The sequence below is a fragment of the Podarcis vaucheri genome (assembly GCF_965113315.1).
Source record: "Podarcis vaucheri genome assembly, chromosome: 2".
NCBI classification, from domain to species: domain Eukaryota; kingdom Metazoa; phylum Chordata; class Lepidosauria; order Squamata; family Lacertidae; genus Podarcis; species Podarcis vaucheri.
The window spans coordinates 902768-924644 of NC_138760.1; the positions used below are offsets into that span (position 1 = coordinate 902768).

General features: G+C 46.0%; 1 protein-coding gene across 4 annotated transcripts in view; it reads left to right on the forward strand.

The window, feature by feature from the left end:
- Positions 1-21877, forward strand: part of PBX4 (PBX homeobox 4) — a 51156-nt gene that overhangs the window by 23199 nt on the left and 6080 nt on the right. For all 4 annotated transcript variants that reach the window (XM_082208641.1, XM_082208640.1, XM_082208643.1 and 1 more), the window contains exons 3-5: positions 18221-18462; positions 19147-19337; positions 20923-21058. In XM_082208641.1, coding sequence (XP_082064767.1) covers positions 18221-18462; positions 19147-19337; positions 20923-21058 — 569 coding nt within the window. The remainder of the gene's footprint in view (positions 1-18220; positions 18463-19146; positions 19338-20922; positions 21059-21877) is intronic.

The following is a 21877-nucleotide window of genomic DNA, read 5'->3' on the forward strand; positions in this document are numbered from 1 at the left end:
GAGGGAACTTTCTTCTCTGAGGCCAAAATGACATGGACAAGAATTGACCAAATTTGGGTAACTAGAGGACTGGCTCCAAAGACAAGAAAAGTGGAAATTTGCCCTAAAACTTGCTCTGACCATAACGCTGTGAAACTATCACCAATTGGCTCTTTTAGAAGGAGGATGAATGACACCTTGTTTAGGGACGAAGAAGTGACTAAGAAGGCCCAAAAAATCTTGAGAGATTATTTCGAGATAAATATGAATACTACTGTTGAAAAAATAGTAATCTGGGACGCAAGTAAAGCGGTTATGAGAGGGCTTCTGATACAACAGAATGCAATAAAGAAGAAAGCTCAGAATGAGAAGAAAGACAAAATTTTGAAGAAAATAAAGGAAGGTGAAAAGAAATTGAGAGCAAAACCAAAGTGGCAAGAGATTTTGAGAGAAATAAAGTTACATCAAGTACAATATATGAAAACGATGAATCAGGAAATAGAATGGAAAATTAAACAGATGAGACAAAAAACATTTGAGTTGGCTAATAAATGTGGGAAATTGCTGGCCTGGCAAATGAAAAAGAGACAAAAACTCGACACCATTATAAATTTGGAAGTGGAAGGAAAGAATATACAGAACCCAGTGGAGATTAGAAATTGCTTCCAGAGGTATTTTAAACAACTATATACACAAGGGCCACAGAAAGAAATCGATATAGATCTATTCTTGAAAATAAATGGATTACAAAAAATCTCTCAAGAAAACAAGCTAATGTTGAATTATAAAATAACTGAACAGGAGGTAGAGGGTGCCATCCAGAATATGCAACTGGGTAAATATCCAGGGCCGGATGGTTTAACTTCAAGATACAATAGATCTTTGAAAAACTGGATAATACAACCACTAAAGGAAATTTGTAATGAAATTTTGGAAGGGAAAAACACTAGAGTCGTGGAAAGAAGCTTACATTACACTTATACCGAAAACTGAGTCTGAGAAGACACAGCTTAAGAATTACCGCCCCATATCTCTACATAATGTGGATTATAAAATTTTTGCAGATATTTTGGCTAAAAGATTTTAAAAAGTACTAGTGGAAGAGATACATAAAGATCATGCAGGCTTTCTCCCGGATAGACACTTGTCTGATATTACGAGAAATATAATTAACATTTTAGAAAAATTACAAGTGAATATTAATACCAAGGCAGTTTTGATTTTTGTGGACGTGGAGAAAGCTTTTGACAATATTTCCTGGAGTTTTATGAAGAACCACCTACAGGGGGTGGGGGTTGGTCAAGGTTTTGGAAATGGTATAAGTGCAATATATTCTGAACAAAAGGCCAAACTAATTGTTAACAATGTGGTGACAGAGGAATTTAAGATAGAGAAAGGGACACGACAAGGTTGCCCAATTTCCCCATTGCTTTTTATATCGGTCCTGGAGGTCCTCTTAAATATGATTAGAAGGGACCAGTTGGTTAAGGGTATACAAGTCGGAGCCAAACAGTAGAAATTGAAAGCATTTGCAGATGACTTAGTATTGACATTACAGGAGCCAGAATCTAGTACTAAAAGAGTATTGGAACTGATTCAAGAATTTGGTCAGGTCGCAGGATTTAAGCTGAATAAGTTAAAAACCAAGGTTTTAGAGAAAAATCTAACAGTGATTGAGAGAGAGAGGTTTCAGAAGGAGACAGGTTTAACATTGGTTAAGAAAGTGAAATACCTGGGGGTTAATATGACAGCTAAGAATGTGAATTTATTTAAAGATAACTATGAAAAATGCTGGACGGAAGTGAAAAAAGATTTAGAAATATGGTCAAATTTGAAGCTTTCATTGCTAGGCCGTATCGCTGCGATAAAAATGAATGTATTGCCAAGAATGTTGTTTTTGTTTCAAACACTGCAAACTTTGGATAAAATGGACTGTTTCAAGAAGTGGCAGAGAGATATTTCTAGATTTGTCTGGCAGGGCAAGAAGCCCAGAATAAAATTTAAAATACTAACGGATGCAAAGGACAGAGGTGGATTTGCCCTGCCAGACCTTAAACTTTACCATGAATCAGCCGCATTCTGCTGGCTGAGAGAATGGCTACTTCTTGAAAACACAGACATTTTGGATCTAGAAGGTTTCAACAATGTATTTGGGTGGCGTGCATATTTGTGGTATGAGAAGGTCAAAGCACATAAAGCATTTAAAAACCATATTGTCAGGAAAGCATTGTTTAATGTCTGGATAAGATTTAAGGACCTACTTGAAAATAAAGCCCCAAGGTGGCTGTCACCGATGGAAGCGAAGGCTCAGAAAAAGCTTAATATGGAGGCCAAATGGACGAAATATTGGGAAATTCTGGAACAAGAGGGAGATAAATTGAAATTGCAGAGCTTTGAAAAACTAAAAAACAAAGTGCGAGATTGGCTTCATTATTATCAAATAATGGAGGCATACAATTTGGACAAGAAAATTGGCTTCCAGGTGGAAAAATCAAAATTGGAAACAGAACTGTTAGATCCCAAAACTAAGACTCTGTCAAAGATGTATAACTTGCTGTTGAAATGGAATACTCAGGATGAAACTGTGAAATCTGCTATGATTAAATGGGCACAAGATGTTGGACATAACATTATGATGGCTGACTGGGAACGGTTATGGACCACAGGTATGAAGTTCACGGCATGTCATGCCTTAAGAGAGAATATTATGAAAATGATATACAGGTGGTACATGACACCAGTCAAGCTTGCAAAAATCTATCATTTGCCCGATAATAAATGTTGGAAATGTAAAGAAACTGAAGGTACATTCTTTCACCTTTGGTGGACATGCCCAAGGATTAAGGCTTTCTGGGAGATGATCTATAAAGAAATGAAAAAGGTATTTGAATATACCTTTCTGAAGAAACCAGAGGCCTTTCTCCTGGGCATGGTTGGCCAATTGGTGCCAAAGAAGGATAGAACTTTCTTTATGTATGCTACAACAGCAGCAATAATACTTATTGCAAAGTATTGGAAGACACAAGATCTACCCACCCTGGAAGAATGGCAGATGAAGGTGATGGACTATATGGAACTGGCGGAAATGACTGGCAGAATCCGAGACCAGGGAGAAGAGTCGGTGGAAGAAGATTGGAAGAAATTTAAAGACTATTTACAGAAATACTGCAAAATTAATGAATGTTAGAATGATGTCGGAATGAAGTTAAGTGGTTTTAGCAGCAATGTTACAAAGGAGTATGTAAAAATGGATTGTTAACAGGTGAGAATCTAAAGTTATAATATATTAAGATAAAGGATTAAGATAAAAACAAAGAGGGAAAGGATTTGCTGAATTAACTAACTGAACTGGAATACAAAAAAAGGAGGTCGGAGGAGGTCAGGGAAACAAGTAAATGAAAGACAAGACATGGAAAGATTGATTTGTTTTTAATTGTTTTTATTTTTCTGTATTTTGTATTTTCTCTTTTCTTTTTTTCTTTTTCTTATTTTTGTAACGTTTTCTGAAACTTTAATAAATATCATTTAAAAAAATAATAATCAATAACTAATGGTACGGAGATGGGTCAGGGATTTTCAGTAATTATTGCTATGTTCAATAGTGTGCCCCTTTTGAAATTCTGCTCCATTTTTAATTGCAGTGGTGTAGGTAATGTTTTTCCTTGACATAAAATGTGCATTAGCAGAAAATTTGTCAAAGCAGTGTAACAATGCTTTTAGCTGCCCGCCCCCTGTCCCCCCCAAAACAGTACTTCTGTCTTGTCAGGATTCATCCTCAATCTGTTAGCCGCCATCCATCCTCCAACTGCCTCCAGGCACTCACACAGGACATTCACCGCCTTCACTGGTTCTGATTTAAAAGAGAGATAGAGCTGGGTGTCATCTGCATACTGATGAACACCCAGCCCAAACCCCCTGATGATCTCTCCCAGCGGCTTCATATAGATATTAAAAAGCATGGGGGAGAGGACAGAACCCTGAGGCACCCCACAATTGAGAGCCCAGGGGTCTGAACACTCATCTCCCAACACCACTTTCTGGACACGGCCCAGGAGGAAGGAGCGGAACCACTGTGTAACAGTGCCCCCAGCTCCCAGCCCCTCTAGATAGTCCAGAAGGATGTTATGTTGATGGTGTCAAAGGCCGCTGAGAGATCCAATAGAACTAGGAAACAGCTCTCGCCTTTGTCCCTAGCCCACTGGAGATCATCAACCAGCGCAACCAAGGTAGTTTCAGTCCCATGGTGAGGCCTGAATACCGATTGGAAGGGATCCAAATGGTCTGCATCCTCCAGACGTGCTTGGAGTTGTTCAGCAACCACCCGCTCAATCACCTTGCCCAAGAATGGTAGATTTGAGACTGGATGATAGTTGGCCATATTGGCCGGATCTAAAGATGTTTTTTAAGAAGCTGTTTAATGACGGCCTCTTTCAGCGGGTCTGGGAAGTCTCCCTCGCAGAGGGAAGCATTCACCACCCCGCAGAGCCCATTGCCCAGCCCTCCCCAGCTCGCTTTTATTACCCAGGATGGGCAAGGATCAAGGAGACAGATGGTTGGTTTCACTTGTCCAAGCAAGCCTGTCCACATCCTCGGAGGTGACAGATTGGAATTGATCCCATGTAACATGACTAGAAGGGACACGGGTGGCGCTGTGGGTTAAACCACAGAGCCTAGGACTTGCCGATCAGAAGGTTAGCGGTTCGAATCCCCGCAACGGGATGAGCTCCTGTTGCTCAGGCCCTGCTCCTGCCAACCTAGCAGTTTGAAAGCACGTTAAAGTACAAGTAGATAAATAGGTACCACTTCAGCGGGAAGGTAAACGGCGTTTCCATGCCCTGCTCTGGTTCGCCAGAAGCAGCTTAGTCATGCTGACCACATGACCTGGAAGCTGTATGCCAGCTCCCTCGGCCAATAAAGCGAGATGAGCGCCGCAACCCCAGAGTCGGCCACGACTGGACCTAACGGTCAGGGGTCCCTTTACCTTTAACATGACTAGTCAGGACTCTAGCACTCTTCCGCCCCGGCCCTGCTCCCACAGTGGAGTCTACCTCCTTCTGAATCTGAGCGACTTGATATCTGCAAAAAACTTTGCAAAAGCATTGCAGGAGATCTTGGGGTCCCTACCAGGCCCCGGTGACGAAGGTGGTTCCAATAGATATCGAACCACCTGAAAGAGTCTCCTGCTGCTGTTTTCTGCAGATGCAATGGAGGCGGTGAAGAAGGTCTTCTTCGCCGGCGCCATTGCCACTTGGTAGACTTGACATTGAGCTCTAGCCCGTGCCCAGTCTGATTCGGAATGAGTTTTCCACCACTGGCGCTCTAGCCGTCTCAACGATTGTTTCATCACCCTCAGCTCCAGGGAAACCATGGGGCTGTCCAGGCCCCATGCAACCGGAGAGGGCGCTTCGGAGCCAGATAGTCAATAGCCCTGGTTAACTCTGCATTCCAGCGGGAATCAGCTGAAAGGCCATCAACTTGGGATAAAACATCCCCTACCACTCTCTGGAAGCCAATTGGATCCATTAAGTGGCGGGGCCGACCATCCGAATCGGTCTCACATTATTTTCCAACAGATCTATTTCAAACCTCGATCTCGTATTGAAACCTTTTTTTGTCAACCTTGAAAACATCATTTAATTGATGATACTGCATCCAGTCTGTTAACAATTCTCTAATATCCTCTTTTTTCAATTAAAATTGGTCTCCTTCCTCTTTTAACTTTATAGGTGGTCCACTTGCTTCTCATATTTACTTTTTAAACTGAGATTGCTTCCAATGGAGAAATCCACCATGGTGTTCTTTGTTCTAATATATTCTTGTACCTATCCCATACCTCGTAGATTGACTTTCTTATCAAATGGTTAAATAATTTCTAAACTGCAATCAATAAAACAATGGCAAGCCACAGTGCATAAAATAATACAATACAAATTGAGAAGCAGAGACTGGAGGGTGGAGCAAGGCAGGTGGAAGGAGGCCTTGCCTGATGAAGTCTCTCCCCTCACATTCATTTTTGCAGCAGATATTCTACCCCAAAATGATAATTTCATCCTTCCCCATACTTCAAAATCCTTCTTAATTTCTTTCCATGTAGGTATGTAATAGTCTTTGAATACATTTATATTTTTGGCAGTTAACCATACCCTAAATATTCAATTTTCTTCCCCACACGTATTTCTGTGATCTGTTGTAATTTTTCTTTTAATTGTACTGTCAGAGCTGCTACCAGGTCCCAGCTCACATAGGACCACGCCACACAGCGTCCACTTTAAAAGAGTCTTTATTGAGTTACAGGTTTCATTTCCGAACTGCAGCGTGCAGCTCTACACCTTCTGCCCTAGGTCGGCGAAGACCCATCTGAGTCCCCGCCTCTTGCACACCAGCTTAATACCCTAGCCTTGCTCCACCTCCTTCGCCTCTCCCTACGTCTCTGGGTCCTTCTGCCCCCCTGGGACTCCTCCCTTCTACTCTCCTCTGACGCTGACCCCCCTGATCCTTCCGCTTCCTTTCGGCGGGCTTTGGGACCTGGCTCACTCTCCGGGCTGCTTACTGCTCCAGCTTCCGCTGCATTTGAACTTGGCGCGCGCGCCCAACTCTCTACTTTCCTCTTGACCGTTGCCTCGCTCTCTGAGGAGGGCGTGACCACCCCTGACTCGTGCCCTCCCTCCTGCTGACGGCCTCCGGAACCCGATGCCTGGCTGCCTTCCTCCCTGCTGCTCTCAGTCTTGAGCGTGGGTCCCGACTTCCAGCTGCTGCTCTCTGAATCTCCTCTGTTCCCTTCCTCCTGGGGTGTCCCCCCGGATCCCCCCCTTGCTCTGCTCACTGGGGCTCCCTTTTGGGAGTCCTCTGACTCACTGCTTAGGCTTGGAGATCTCGGGTCGTCATCATCACTCATTCTCCCTTCGGCTTCCTCCCCCTCGCTCTCTGTTTCCACCCTTCTCTGCGTCTCTGCTTCTGAACCCCTGACATCCATCCCCCCCTCGAAGCCCCCCCTTCCCCCCTCCCCGCTGTCAGGTGTGGGTGCTGGGTGCTCCATCATCATGGGAGGGAATGCTGGATACAGGTCGCTCCCCGTGGGTGGCCGCCAACTGAAGACCTCCGAGTCTTCCCCCTCGCGGTCGTCGACGTTGACTTGTTGCTCTTCCATCTCTGTACCGCCGTGCTCGAACCCGAGGTCCTCCCCGAACACGTCCATGTCAGTCTCTGCGTCGGTCGCTCGACCTGGCATCTCCAGCCACTTCCTGCGCCATTGCTCCTCTGGTCGATCGTCCCACCAATACGAGTTGCCTGATGCCGAACCTGCCGGTGAACCTTCTGGGGAACGGGTGCTCCGTGCGGGTTCCCCTTCTGAGTCGAATCCATGGAACGTGCTGGAAGAAAGTGTGGGTGTGAACAACCAGTCGTCGAAGAAGCTCGCTGGCATGGGTTTGTGTGGGAAGAGGGCATGAAACTCGTCCTTGAGCAGGGGTTCCTCCAAAGCGTAGTCTGGTACCCAGGTATTGGCGCTGGCCCGGGTGCCCTCTCTGGCTAAGAGGTATTCGACTCCCTCTTCCCCCCATCTGGAGTCCAAAATCTCCGTGACCTCGTTGATGTGGTCCTGGTGCTTCACCTCCCGCGTCTCCGTCCGTTCCCGGAGCGGACTTGGCGCCGTCCCTGGCTCCTGGAACCTGTGAGGTGCCTTGTAGGGAGTGAGCACCGACCTGTGGAACACCGGATGCATTCTGGAACCCTCCGGCAGCGCCAGTCGGAAGGCTACCGGGTTGATCTGCGCTTCGACTTGGTACGGACCGATCTGCTTGTGCCCCAACTTCTTCTTGGCAAGTAACCTGGTCGGCACTGCGTGGGCTGCCAACCAGACCCAGTCTCCCACTTGGATCACTTCGCCAACCCGCCTGTGCTTGTCAGCTTGCACCTTGTAGGCGTGCTTAGCTAGCTCCAGCTGCCGTCTGAGTTGATCGTGGACCGCCTGCAGCTCTGACGCGAACGCGTCCGCCGTCTGTGGTTCTCCTTCCCCCACTCTCTCCAGTCCCGGGAAGGTTCTGGGATTCCTCCCATTGTTGGCAAAGAACGGCGTCACTCCTGTGGACACGTGCTTCGTGTTGTTGTAAGCGAACTCGGCTAGCGGCAGGTAATCCACCCACGTCGCAGGCTGTTGATTGGCATAGCATCTCAGGTACTGCTGCATGATGGCATTGACCCTCTCTGCTTGCCCGTTGGTCTGCGGGTGTCTTGCTGATGCCAGATTGACCTTGACATTTAGAAAACCCATCAGCTTCTGCCAGAAAGACGAGATGAACTGGCGTCCGCGGTCGGACAGGATAGACCGTGGCAGGCCATGCACTTTGAACACGTGATCTATGAACAGTTTGGCGGTTTGTTCCGCCGTGGCCACCTTCGCACACGGAATGAAATGTGCCATCTTGGTGAACAAGTCCACCACCACTAGCACAGCTGTCTTGCCTCTCGAGCTGGGTAAATCCGTCACAAAGTCCAGGGCCACCCTCTCCCACGGTTCAAACGGTGTTTGCAGCGGTTCTAACAGTCCCGCCGGTGGTCTGTGTACCGGCTTGGCCCTCTGGCAGGTGTCGCACCTCGCGACGTAGTCCGCGACCTCTCCTCTCAGCCTGGGCCACCAGAAGTCTCTCGCGACTAATTCCATCGTTTTCTCTGTGCCAAAGTGACCGGCCGTGGGTGCGTCGTGCAACTGTTGCAGTACCTTGGCGCGAAGGTCGTCTCCTGGTACATAGACAGCCCCTTTGCGTAGGAGCAAGCCGTCCCGCACCTGGAACTCGTCCGTGGTAGCCGTGCCTCTGAGCAGTTCCGCCATCTTGTCTTGCGCGAATGAGTCGTCCCGCAATGCACGTCGCACCGCATCCAGGTCTACTGTAGCTGAGGCACACGCCCACGCCGTCGGTGCGAAGATGTGCATGGCCGCCGCTGGCGTCACCTCTTCTAGGTATTGCGGTTTTCGGGACAGTGCATCTGCCATGATGTTGGTGTCGCCTGGGACGTACTCTATTCGGAAATTGAAGTCAGCAAAGAACTCCGCCCAACGTATCTGCCTCTGGTTCAGGAACTGAGCCGTGCGCCAGTGCTCCAGATTCTTGTGGTCCGTGCAGACCTGCACCGTGTGCTTGGCGCCGATTAGGAAGTGCCTCCACGCCTTGAAAGCTGCATGAATGGCCAGCAACTCCCTGTCCCAGATGGTGTAGTTCTGCTCCGACTTGCTGAGCTTTCTGGAGTAGAACGCTCCCGGCCGCCACACCCCCTGCGGGTCTCGCTGCAGCAGGACAGCTCCCACGGCTCTGTCTGACGCGTCTGTCTCTACCCTCAACGGTTTACTGGGGTCGATATGCAGCAGTTGCTTCTCCGATGCGAAGAGATGCTTGAGCGCTTGAAAGGACTGTTCCGCCTGCTCCGTCCAGATGAATTTCTTTTTTTTGGAGCTGAGCGTGTCCGTAATTGCTGCCGTCTGCATCGCGAACCCCTTGATAAACTTGCGATAGAAGTTGGCGAAGCCGACAAACCGCTGGACCTCCTTCCGGTTGCGCGGGCTCTTCCAATCCAATACCGCACGAACCTTGGTGCTGTCCATGGCTATCCCCTTGTCCGACAACTTGTATCCCAGGAAATCCACCTCCGTCGTGTCGAACTGGCACTTCTCCAGCTTGGCGTACAGTCTATGTTGTTGCAACCTGCTGAGCACCTCCCTCACGTCTCGGTCGTGAGCTTGCTGCGAGTCAGAGAAAATCAGGATGTCATCCAGGAAGCAGACGCATGTCTTGTAGAGGAGTCCCTCCAACACGTGATGCATAAAAGCTTGAAAACAGTGAGAGCCATTTTGTAATCCAAAGGGCATAACTCTGTATTCGTAGGTGCCCAGCGGCGTGAACATGGCCGTCTTCCACTCATCGCCCTCCCGCATGCGGATGAGATTGTACGCCCCTCGCAGGTCCAACTTGGTGAACACGCGTCCCTTGCGCACCGTCGCGAGGAGGTCGTCAATCCTGGGCATGGGGTAATCAGACGGTTTGGTCATCTGGTTCAAAAGGCGGTAGTCCACAACGAGTCTTTTTTGGGGCGTGTCTTTCTTTTTCACGAAGAAAACGGGACTGCCCCCCACTGCCTTGGACTCTCTGATGAAGCCACGCTCCAGATTATGCTCGATGAACTGTTTGAGTTCCTGCATTTCATCTTCAGACATGGAGTATAGCCGCCCCTTCGGCAGCGTCGCCCCCGGTAGGAGGTCAATCTTGCAGTCATATGGCCGGTGAGGGGGTAGCTTGTCCGCCTCCTTCTCGCAGAAGACCTCCAAAAAGCTCGCGTATTTGTGGGGGACCGCTTGCAACGTTCCCAACTGCAGTTGTGATTCCTCCTCCTCTCCCTCCCGTCGGGGCAGGATGCAGTGTTCTGCGCAATAAGAGGAGCCGAAGATCAGTTGTCTCTGGTACCAAGCCAGTGTCGGACTGTGCCTGTCCAGCCAACTCATGCCCAACACAATGGGCGTGTCCGACAGTTGGGTGACATTAAAACTGATGACTTCCCTGTGGTTGCCAAGGCGCATCACCATCGGTGGCGTCTGCTTCACCACCTGCCCCCCTAGCAACTCTCTGCCATCCACTGTGACGACTTGCAGGGGCAGAGTGGCAGGCAATAGCTGTATAGCGTGCTGCTCCACAAAGCTCTGCGCTATAAAGTCTGCGTTGCTTCCAGAATCCACAGAAAGCGGCACTTCGATAGTGACGCCGTCGGGTAGCTGGAGAGATGCTGTGAGCTGCACTACTGGTTTGGGTGGGAGGGGATCCGTGGGTTGCAATATCGCTGGGGACTGCTTCACAGATGCGTCTGGCTGGGCCCCAGTGCCTCCGTCTCCAGCCAGACATCGTCGTTTCCCTGCTGTGGTTCTCCTTGCTGCGTTGCTGCAGTCACCATTGCTGAGGCTGCAGTGTGCTTGTGGAGCCTCCGGGGACACTCCTTCGCCAAATGGCCTGGATCCTCGCAGATGTAACACTTCCTGTTCCCTCTAGGAGGCTTCGCTTTCACTGCTGCCGGTGCTAGGGCTCTGGCTGCTGACTGAGCCCTTGCACCTCCAACCTCCATCGGTTCCCCTCCCCCTCCTGGCGGAGGTGTGGATTGCGCACGCGCTGCTTCCCTCGGAACGAAAGAGAAACTTCTCGCTGCTTCGCGCCCTCCACGTCCTTCATCTCTGCACCATGGACGTTCTTCCAGCCTCACCCCCACAGTCAGCGCCCTTTGGACCACCTCCTGCGTGCTTCGGGGCCTCTCCCCCCTTGCAATTTCATCCTTAACCGCAGAACTTAGACCCTCCCAGAAGAGGTCTCTGACAGGGGGCGAATCCCGATCCCATTCTAAAGCACTGACCAGCGCAAAAAATCGGGCGTGATACTGCCGGACGCTCGCCCTCCCTTGTTTTAGTCCATGAATCTCCCGTCTGGCAAGATCCACATCAATAGTAGACAAAAAACACGCATCCATCGCTTTGATAAAGGCATCTGCATTCTGAAGCGCCGGATCTTTATCCCTCCACAAATTGCGCAGCCAGGCTTTGGCATCCCCATGCAAATGGGACAATATGAACCCCACCTTCTCTTCCTCATCTCTAAAGTCTTTTGCCAGCAGTTGCAGTGCGCACATTACGTCTGCTCTAAAATTAGGGTACTGTTGCAAAGTCCCATCGAAGTGAGCCACAAGCCCTCCTGCTCTCCGTGCCAATCCCACGCCCTCCGGTCTGGGTCCCGGTTGCCCTTGCTTAACAAGCATTTCAAACCTGGCGTGTAGGTCTCTGTAGGCGGCTGTAGTCTCCTCCTCCCGTTTCTTGGAAGCCAATACCTCTGAGGACAACTGGGTCACTGCCTCTTGCAGCGCGGAGATCCTCTGTTCTTCCGTCATCTTGCTAACCTTTGTGAGCTTGCTTACAGACACCCCTCTTCCTCCCCTAGCGGCTTCTGCTCCCGCTGCGAGGTTTCAGGTTTCTGAAGCTTTGAAGAGATGGGTCTTACTGTCAGAGCTGCTACCAGGTCCCAGCTCACATAGGACCACGCCACACAGCGTCCACTTTAAAAGAGTCTTTATTGAGTTACAGGTTTCATTTCCGAACTGCAGCGTGCAGCTCTACACCTTCTGCCCTAGGTCGGCGAAGACCCATCTGAGTCCCCGCCTCTTGCACACCAGCTTAATACCCTAGCCTTGCTCCACCTCCTTCGCCTCTCCCTACGTCTCTGGGTCCTTCTGCCCCCCTGGGACTCCTCCCTTCTACTCTCCTCTGACGCTGACCCCCCTGATCCTTCCGCTTCCTTTCGGCGGGCTTTGGGACCTGGCTCACTCTCCGGGCTGCTTACTGCTCCAGCTTCCGCTGCATTTGAACTTGGCGCGCGCGCCCAACTCTCTACTTTCCTCTTGACCGTTGCCTCGCTCTCTGAGGAGGGCGTGACCACCCCTGACTCGTGCCCTCCCTCCTGCTGACGGCCTCCGGAACCCGATGCCTGGCTGCCTTCCTCCCTGCTGCTCTCAGTCTTGAGCGTGGGTCCCGACTTCCAGCTGCTGCTCTCTGAATCTCCTCTGTTCCCTTCCTCCTGGGGTGTCCCCCCGGATCCCCCCCTTGCTCTGCTCACTGGGGCTCCCTTTTGGGAGTCCTCTGACTCACTGCTTAGGCTTGGAGATCTCGGGTCGTCATCATCACTCATTCTCCCTTCGGCTTCCTCCCCCTCGCTCTCTGTTTCCACCCTTCTCTGCGTCTCTGCTTCTGAACCCCTGACATGTACATTCATATTTTTCACCGACATTTTAGTTTTTACCTTATTGAGTTTAAAACGAGCCACTTGGTTTTATACTTTTATACTTTCCTTTGCTCTTATAATGTTCACCAGAACTTCAAGGAACCAGTATAAACAATAATGGTGACAGGGGACATCCCTGTCTTGTTCCTTTTGTAACATCATACTTTTCAGCTACAATTCCCAACACTGGTTGCGTTGTGGTCTAAACCTCTGAGCCTCTTGGGCTTGCTGATCAGAAGGTCAGCAGTTTGAATCCCCACGATGGCGTGAACTCCTGTTTCTCTGTCCCAGCTCCTTCCATTCTAGCCATTCGAAAGCACACCAGTGCAAGTAGATAAATAGGTACCACTGCAGCAGGAAGGTAAACGGCATTTCTGTGGACAAACAGGGAGATGAGCGCCGCAACCCCAGAGTCGCCTTTGACTGGGCTTAACCGTCCAGGGCTCCTTTACCTTTACCTTTTACCTACAATTCCCAGCACCATTAACTACAATTCCCAGGGTTCTTTGGGGGAAGTCACGTGCTTTAACTGTATTGTGTGTTTGCATTCTAGATTTGACCTGAGAGCATCTTTCTGGTCTTTTTTTAATGTTGAAAGTATATTTGAACGTATGCCCATGCACTTTGAGGAGCAGCAGCACATATTAGTGTTTCTAGTTGCTTTTGCATGTGCAGCCTGATCCTATGCTTTCTTACTCCCAAGCAAGTAGGCATAGGAATATATTCCAGTAAAATCTTAGTTGGTAGCTCCTTTAGCTGTGGTCATATTCTGAACTGAGCCAGGACAACACTGAGTCATTGGATGGAGCCAGAATACTTGAGCTGCTGATATGGAAATTAGCTCATTAAACTGTCTTCTTCTCAGTGTTAATAGCAGCAGCTGAGGTTTATAAGGAAGGGAAGACTCTGCCAAAGGTGCTGCTGCTGCTGCTGCTGCTTAGTAGCACTAAGGATGAGGAATCAGAAGGGATGCTTCCCTGTCTCTCATCCTCCTTGATTTTAATGGAGTTGCATGGCCAAAATATTTCATCTTGCACCTGAGGGTAGATTATAAGGTCCTTGGGATCAGAGGGTGTGTTGCGGTCCAGGTGCAAAGTAAGTGGGGTTGGGCGCGCAGGCCTGTAGAGGCCTCGACTTGTTCTGCATGAGCAAATTAAGGATTGCCGTTCAAATACTTAGATCAGGCACCCTCAGCCTTGGCCCTCCAGATGTTTTGAGACTACAATTCCCATCATCCCTGACCACTGGTCCTGCCAGCTAGGGATCATGGGAGTTGTAGGCCAAAAACATCTGGAGGGCCGAGGTTGAGGAAGCCTGACTTAAATATTAGCATTGTCACTTAAGCTCAACTGCTGAGCTCCCTCTCTCCTTCCAGTTTCTCTTGAGTGAAACCTTTAACCACTCTTTGCCAGTGCTGCTGTTTTTGTTGACATTTGTTGCCGTTTCCCTAACACTAGTTGAACTTTATCTTCCTTGGTCCCTGAAGAGAACTGGACATTTCAGCCGGGGCTTAACTTCAGTTGGCTGAATCAGCTTGATCATCCTCTGTCTGCTTCTTGAATATTTCAGTTAATCAATAGATATGTTTTTCCTCTCTAGTAGCACAAATGTTCCACCATAAGAGAGGACTATGAGCCCTGCTGCTCTGTTGCTACATGGAAGAGAAAAATCTGGATTGGAAAACAAGCCTAACAAATGGCATATCATTCTTGTTTTGGCACCGGTGCTCTCGTACAGTTCATTACAGCACTGCAGCATGTTAATTAATGATATGTAAATATATTGCAATGATTGTATTTGCATATTGAGTGAGGCCTCAGTACCTTAGGTTGTGATGTGTTTTAATTAAGGGCTAATTAGAAATGATGGGAATTTCACTTGGCTCAGTCTAATTATTTTCCATTTTGATGAATATGTAGAGAGTGTTATGATTAGCTATCAGAACAAACCATGGCATGTTAGTGGATGTGGCTGCCCAGGTTCTCAGGGGTTTATGGGGCTGAGAATTGTCCATTAAAAGCATTCATAAAAATTAGGGCTGCCAACCAATGGAAAGGTTTCTTTTAGTCAATTTATTGTTGTACTATTACTCATTTAATTGATTAATTAACTGATAAATATTAAAGTAATTTGGTTGAAGTGATTTTTTGAGGCTATTTAATGAAGATAACAGTTCTCTCAGCTAATTAACAGAGACAAATCCATTCTTTCCTTGGAAAATAAAGTGCTTTGTCTGAATGAAGGAAGCTCTTTTACATGGGAACTTAAGTTACCATGCAATTAAAAGCCCACACTATAACCTGTGACTAATTTTTGAATCCTGTTAAATCTTTTGGATTTAATAAAAATTATTTATGAGTTTCTGAGAGCTTCTTTCAGGTCTGGTGAGATGAATTTAGCATTTAGGATGCAGGTGTGTACACACTGGGTGCTTTGCTGCAACAGGTGGCATTGCAAATGCTCACAGCCATTCAACTCCTACAACCTGCCAGTTGATGTTCTGGGCAGAGCTATTCCTGAGTGATCTGCATTATCTGAGATCCTGTCATTGCTCAGTGGTTGTGCTCTGCTCTGCCTGGGCTAGGAAAGATGGATTGTGGAAAAGGCGGGAAGTGTGTTGAGGCCCTGCCTCTCTTGCAGCCCAATTCCACCTACCAGAGAGTAAGGGTGGGAAGTGTGTGGGGCTGCAGGAGAGGCATAGGGACTAAATGAGAAATATGAAGCAGCAACCTTGGCCTGCACACACATGAAAGAAAGCAACCAATGTGGGATGACGCTTTTTCAAACCTGTTTTTTTTAGTAACATTTTATTAATTTTCCAAAAATAACAGGCATAAAAAACAGTAACAATACAAAAACAAAACAAATTAACTTCCCTCTAATCCCTTCCTTGGTTCAATTATTTATCAAAATACTGCATGTCCATTATTAAGTTTCTAACATATTTAAATCATCTATTATCCATTTATGATGATATTACAAGTATTCTTAAAACCCTGCTAACATTAACCTGTGTACATTGCTTCTGTATATATGCAATAAACATCTTCCATTTTTCCTTAAATTCATTATCGTCTCTTCCTCTTAATTTCATCGTCATTTTTGCCATTTCAGCATATTCCATTAGTTTAACATGCCAATCTTCTTTAGATGGGACACCTTCTTCTTTCTAATGTTGGGCTAGTAAAATTTGTGTGGCCGTTGTTGCATACGTAAACCGATTCTTTTGTGCTCTTGGTAGATCCACTCCTATTATAACTATTAAAAAAGCTTTTGGCTTTTAAAATAAAGGTTATCCTAAACATTTTCTTCATTTCATTATAAATCATTTCCCAATATTTCTTTATAATATAGCAATTAAAAAATGTCCCCTCTGCTACTTTACATTTCTAACACTTGCTTTCCTTAGTTTTATACGTTTTTTGCTAATTTAACTTGAGTTAGATACCATCTATACATCATTTTCATGTAATTTTCTTTAACCGCCACACATGCTGTAAATTTTATATCATTCTTCCATAATTTTTCCCATTCCATCATCTGAATATTATGTCCCACACCTTGTGCCCATTTAATCATGACTGACTGAACCTCTTCATCCTTCGTTTCCCTTTCCAACAACAGATTGCACATTTTAGAAATTAATTTCATTTCATTTTCTATTATTTCTCTCTGAAAAGTTGAGATTTCATACGCAAATCCTATCTTTTTATCATTGTTAAACATTTCATTTAACTGAAAATATTGCGACCAATCTGTTACATTCTCTCAGATTTCATTAAAGTATTTCCATTCTAATTGGTACTCTGTTTCCATTAACAACTCTCTGTTGGGTCACCTTAGACCAGGCATAGGCAAACTCAGCCCTCCAGATGTTTTGAGACTATAATTCCCATCATCCCTGACCACTGGTCCTGTTAGCTAGGGATGATGGGAGTTGTAGTCCCAAAACATCTGGAGGGCTGAGTTTGCCTATGCCTGCCTTAAACTACTGAAGATAAATTGGAACGAGGGAGAATCTTGTATACTACTTGGAGGAAAGGGGCAATGAAAATGTAACCCCTCCCCCCTCCTCAGCATCCACCGCATTTTTCGCTCCATAAGACGCACCTGACCATAAGACGCACCTAGTTTTTAGAGGGGGAATGCAAGAAAAAAAATATTCTTTAAAGGGAGTGCTGAGCAGAGCCTGCATGCATCCCAGGCTCTGCTCAGTGCTCCCTTTTACGAGCCGCTTAGAGTGTGTGCTTAGAGCGCACGCTTAGAGCGCTTGCAGGCTTTTCCCCAAGAGCTGCACACATGCACCGCTCTTTAAAGGGAGCGTGGTTCTTGGGGGCTTTTCCGGGAGGTGGGGGAAGGGACTGAGGGGCTAAGCCAGAAGCTAGAGCTGCGCAGCGATCCCTCTTGCTGTTCTGGCTTCTGCGATAGCTGTGCAGCCTGCATTCGCTCCATAAGACGCACACACATTTCCCCTTACTTTTTAGGAGGGGAAAAGTGCGTCTTATAGAGCAAAAAATACGGTATTTTCCAGGCTCATTTTTTTAAAGGCTCCAGGGTCTACTGGGCATATGGGTTTTTCCACCCGTGGAAGAAGCTGTCAGTTTGTACTACATAGCAGTCAACGACTGCTACAGGTTTCTTCTGGCCGAGGAAATGGCACAAAACTGCTCTACACCACTTCCATTTTAAAAAGTGAACCTCTGGGACACTTGGCTTTAGAGAGGACTTCAGAGATCAAGAAGGAAGCTTAGGAAGGAGTTCCAAATGACAATATAAAATAGTCAAGAATTTGTTGCACATGCTGAAATTTGCATTAGGTTATGCTCTCCCTTGGCCTTTGAATGTGTTCGATGTGTGCTTCTGTATGGAAAATGCAAATAGTTTGGGATGCTATTGACCATATGTGTCTTCCTGCTTTTTTGTTGTTTTTCTGGAGATGTGCCATCACCTCTCTAGCCTCAGCTCGCTCCTTTGAGTGGAATTGCATATGAAGCATAAATAAATTATTCAATCTTTGTTAGCCTTTTGTTTGGGTGCTATGCATTCTGAGGTCATGGTTGTTACTGTATGTGCAAAGAGATCATGGGGCAAATAAACTCCTACAGTGGTGCCTTGCAAGACGAAATTAATTCGTTCCGCGAGTTTTTTCGTGTAGCGAATTTTTCGTCTTGTGAAGCACAATGTCGGAAAAGTTTTGGAAAAGCTTCAAAAATCACCAAAAAGCTCAAAAAAGGCTACCACACCGCGTTCTATGAGTTGCTCCTCGAAGTCAAGTCGCAACTGTATTAACGGTGTTAAGAAAAAGGAAACAAACTTGCAAAAAACGCAAGACGTTTTCGTCTTGCGAAGCAAGCCCATAGGGAAATTCGTCTTGCGGGGCACCACTGTACTTTGTTTTCTCTGCTTCTGAAATAATCCTCTGCTCCCTATTTATATTTATCCAGTGTTAAGTATACGCGGTATTCAGGAAGAAGATCCCCCTGATGCTCAGCTAATGAGACTTGATAACATGTTGCTGGCAGAGGGTGTCTCCGGGCCGGAGAAGCGGGGAAGAGGAGGACCTGCGGCCATAGCAGCAACTTCAGGTGGCTGTCCAAATGACAATAGCATTGAGCACTCTGACTACAGGGCCAAGCTGTCACAGATCCGACAGATATACCACTCTGAGCTAGAGAAATATGAACAGGTGATCTTTCTGCATGGAAGAGTTTTTATCCTCTCAGTTAAAAACAATTGTTTTTCCTTTGCAATCACAGAGCAGGGAGTATACACCCAACTTTTGACTGGGCTGAAGTAAAAGTAGACTATGGAGAATAGACTGATATGTAGTTGTAAATATTGGTACAAGGAACCATGTAGGGGATGGAGGGAAGTCTGGAGATTCAGAGAATCTCAGAGTATGGTTAGTTAAACAATTTTGTTATAAATTTGTACTTGTAAAAACAAATAAAAATATTAGATGGGGAGGAAAGAAGAAGTAAAAGTGTTTGGGAGCATAAATTCATTTAGGCTGCAGTCTTGTGCCCTTTTGTGAGCTTTTATGTAGCTTCAGGATTATGACCTTTTCTAGTTCTTGGTTGCATTAAATGTGGCTGAGTCCATAGCGTTGGGTGGGCATTCCTCTTTGCCACAGACCAGTGTAACACAGACTACAGAATATGCTGTTTCTACATATTAAATCTCACAAAGACACCTAAAGTATATTTTTAAATATTATAATCTTGTATTAATATTTAGACTGCATGTGATGCCAAGTTATCTGCCCCTTGTCTAGTCTGCTGTGTAATTATCACTCCCATTTATTTATAAGTTTTGAATTAAATGTGACCGTTACTTGAGTACAATATGCCTCTCTGCTTCTTATTTCCAGGCTTGCAGTGAGTTCACCACCCATGTGATGAACCTGCTCCGAGAACAGAGCAGGACGAGGCCAATTTCACCCAAAGAAATTGAGCGCATGGTGAATATAATTCATGGAAAGTTCAGCACCATTCAGATGCAGCTGAAACAGAGCACTTGTGAGGCTGTGATGATCCTGCGCTCACGGTTTCTGGATGCAAGGTAATACATGATCAAGCCTCAAGGGAGAGTCTTCTTGTGTCCAGGGTCTTGGTGGCATAGAAGGCTGTACAAAGTGTAACACTGGGCACAATGGGAAAATACAATATTGAACCTGATACAATGCGTAGACAATAAACACTGGCAGCTATTAGCATCTATGGTTTAGGTAAAGGTAAAAAGGTAAAGGACTCCTGGACGGTAGAGTCAAAGGTTATGGGGCTGTGGCGCCTATCTTGCTTCAGGCTGAGGGAGCTGGCGTTTGTCCACCCACAGTTTTCCAGGTCATGTGGTCAACATCGCTAAACCACTTCTGGCACAGTGGGACACTGTGACAGAAACCAGAGTGCATGGAAACACTGTTTACCTTCCTTACCTATTTATCTACTTGCACTGGCATGCTTTCGAACTGCTAGGTTGGCAGGTGCTGGGACATCTATGGTTTAACAATATCTTGTTTGGGGTGCAATCCAGCAAATTCACCCATGAACTGTGGTGTTTGCTATTTTTAATTATGCAAGTTGCATTTATATACCTTGCATTGGAAACATCAAGTTTAGGCCCAGTTTTATGATTTCCTGGGATCTGCCTCCTGTATGGAGAGCCACCTTTTGCCACATGCTTCTGCAGTAGGAAGAGTCATCCTCTTTCTCCAGACTGACCCATCTAACCCAGCATTATCTATTTTAGTAGCAGATTTCTGCGGTCTTTGTTGGGGCCATTTCTCAGCACCAGTTAACTGATTGTTTCCACTGCCACCCTGGGAGTTTTATTCAAGGGTATAATCAAAATAAATAAACTGGAATTGCGAGGGCCAGAGCCTAGGAACTTCTGTATGTAAAGGATGTGTTCGGCCACTGAGATATGGTTCCTTGTTCTTTGTGTATTCCTGCTCTGAAATGTATTATCTGTTATCTGAAAGTTTTCTGTCTTGAATTTCAGGAAAGTGTGCTTTAGATTTGGGGGGTAATCAGGGATTTAATCTGTCATATCACTTTGTAAGTATTTTTAATTGTATTTAGAGCAGTCTACTTAATCTTGGCTGCCCTTTCAGTCCAGATATATATATATATATATATATATATATATATATATATATATATATATATATATATATATGCAGGTTTTGGTGTCTTCGGGTGTCTTCCCGTGTAAGAGTCGGGGTGTCTGTGCGACGTTTCGACGAGGTCTCACTCGTCATCTTCAGGCTGGTGCTTTCGGCTTCTTGTTACTGGAACAAGTTTCAGTAACAAGAAGCCGAAAGCACCAGCCTGAAGATGACGAGTGAGACCTCGTCGAAACGTCGCACAGACACCCCGACTCTTACACGGGAAGACACCCGAAGACACCAAAACCTGCATTCCTGTACCCGTGAAAATCTACGAAAGCATATATATATATATATATATATATATACACACACACACACACACACACCTCATGCCATGCTCACTCCGTCTTCCCATTTGAATGAAATCTTTCCACCGTGTGCTTTCCTGCAGCCCTCCCTGGCTCTTCCTTAAGCCCTTGGGCCAGCACACAGTGTGCTCTGACATCAACTGTATGAATAATTTCAATGTGTTCCCAGGCGTAAGCGGCGGAACTTCAGCAAGCAGGCAACAGAAGTCTTGAATGAGTATTTTTATTCTCACCTGAGTAACCCTTACCCCAGTGAAGAAGCCAAAGAAGAACTAGCAAAGAAAGGAGGCATCACAGTCTCACAGGTGGGTGGTCCATCTCCAGTGAATGTGGTTGTCTGTTTTTCAAACATTTGTGTAGGCAGATGCTTGTTTCTGACCATTGCATCCTGTAGACTTTAAACAAAGGTTTTCAAAATTTTGCAGAATTCCATGTAAGTTTTCTTCTTTTTGAAAATGTTTAATCATTGTAAAAAAGACTAAAACAACAGTTAAAAATTGTAAAAAACCATGGTCTAGATTCAAGTAACCTAGTGCAGTACCAGAAGCCAGTGCAAGGGCTTCCTCTTGCCGCCCCACCCCTAAATCCACTCAGGGGCGGGGGGTGGGGTTGGGAGAACCTTGAACATGGTGCCAGGGAGGAAAGGGGAGATTGTTCCATCAGGGATGCATTTCTGCTTGCCAGATAGAACAGTCATGCTGGCACAATGTTGAGTTCCACCCTACATGGAATGTACCTATGAAGTGTAAATTCTATTTGTAAAGCAATATATTTAATTACCTAATATAGGTAATTAGTTTGATTTTTGTTTTCATTTAAAGAAATATCTGATGTAAACACCGGAAGCTTGATTTTGTAAGTCTTTTCTCTTGGTGTTAGGCTTTAATTCTTGATTAAATCATATTGATTTAAATCAGTTCACTGTTGACAGAAGAAATCCTTAAAATCTCTTAGTGAGCAAAATAAAACTTTGGATTCCCTCTCAGTCGTTCTTACAGTATTACCAAATCCAGTTCTTTCAAGCCTTTTCTGTTTTCTTTTTTTACTTTAATGAAAAAGTAAACCTGACCAGGATGTTTTTATAGAGTCAGTCTTTGCCACTCAACCTTCTGTCCTTTGGAAAT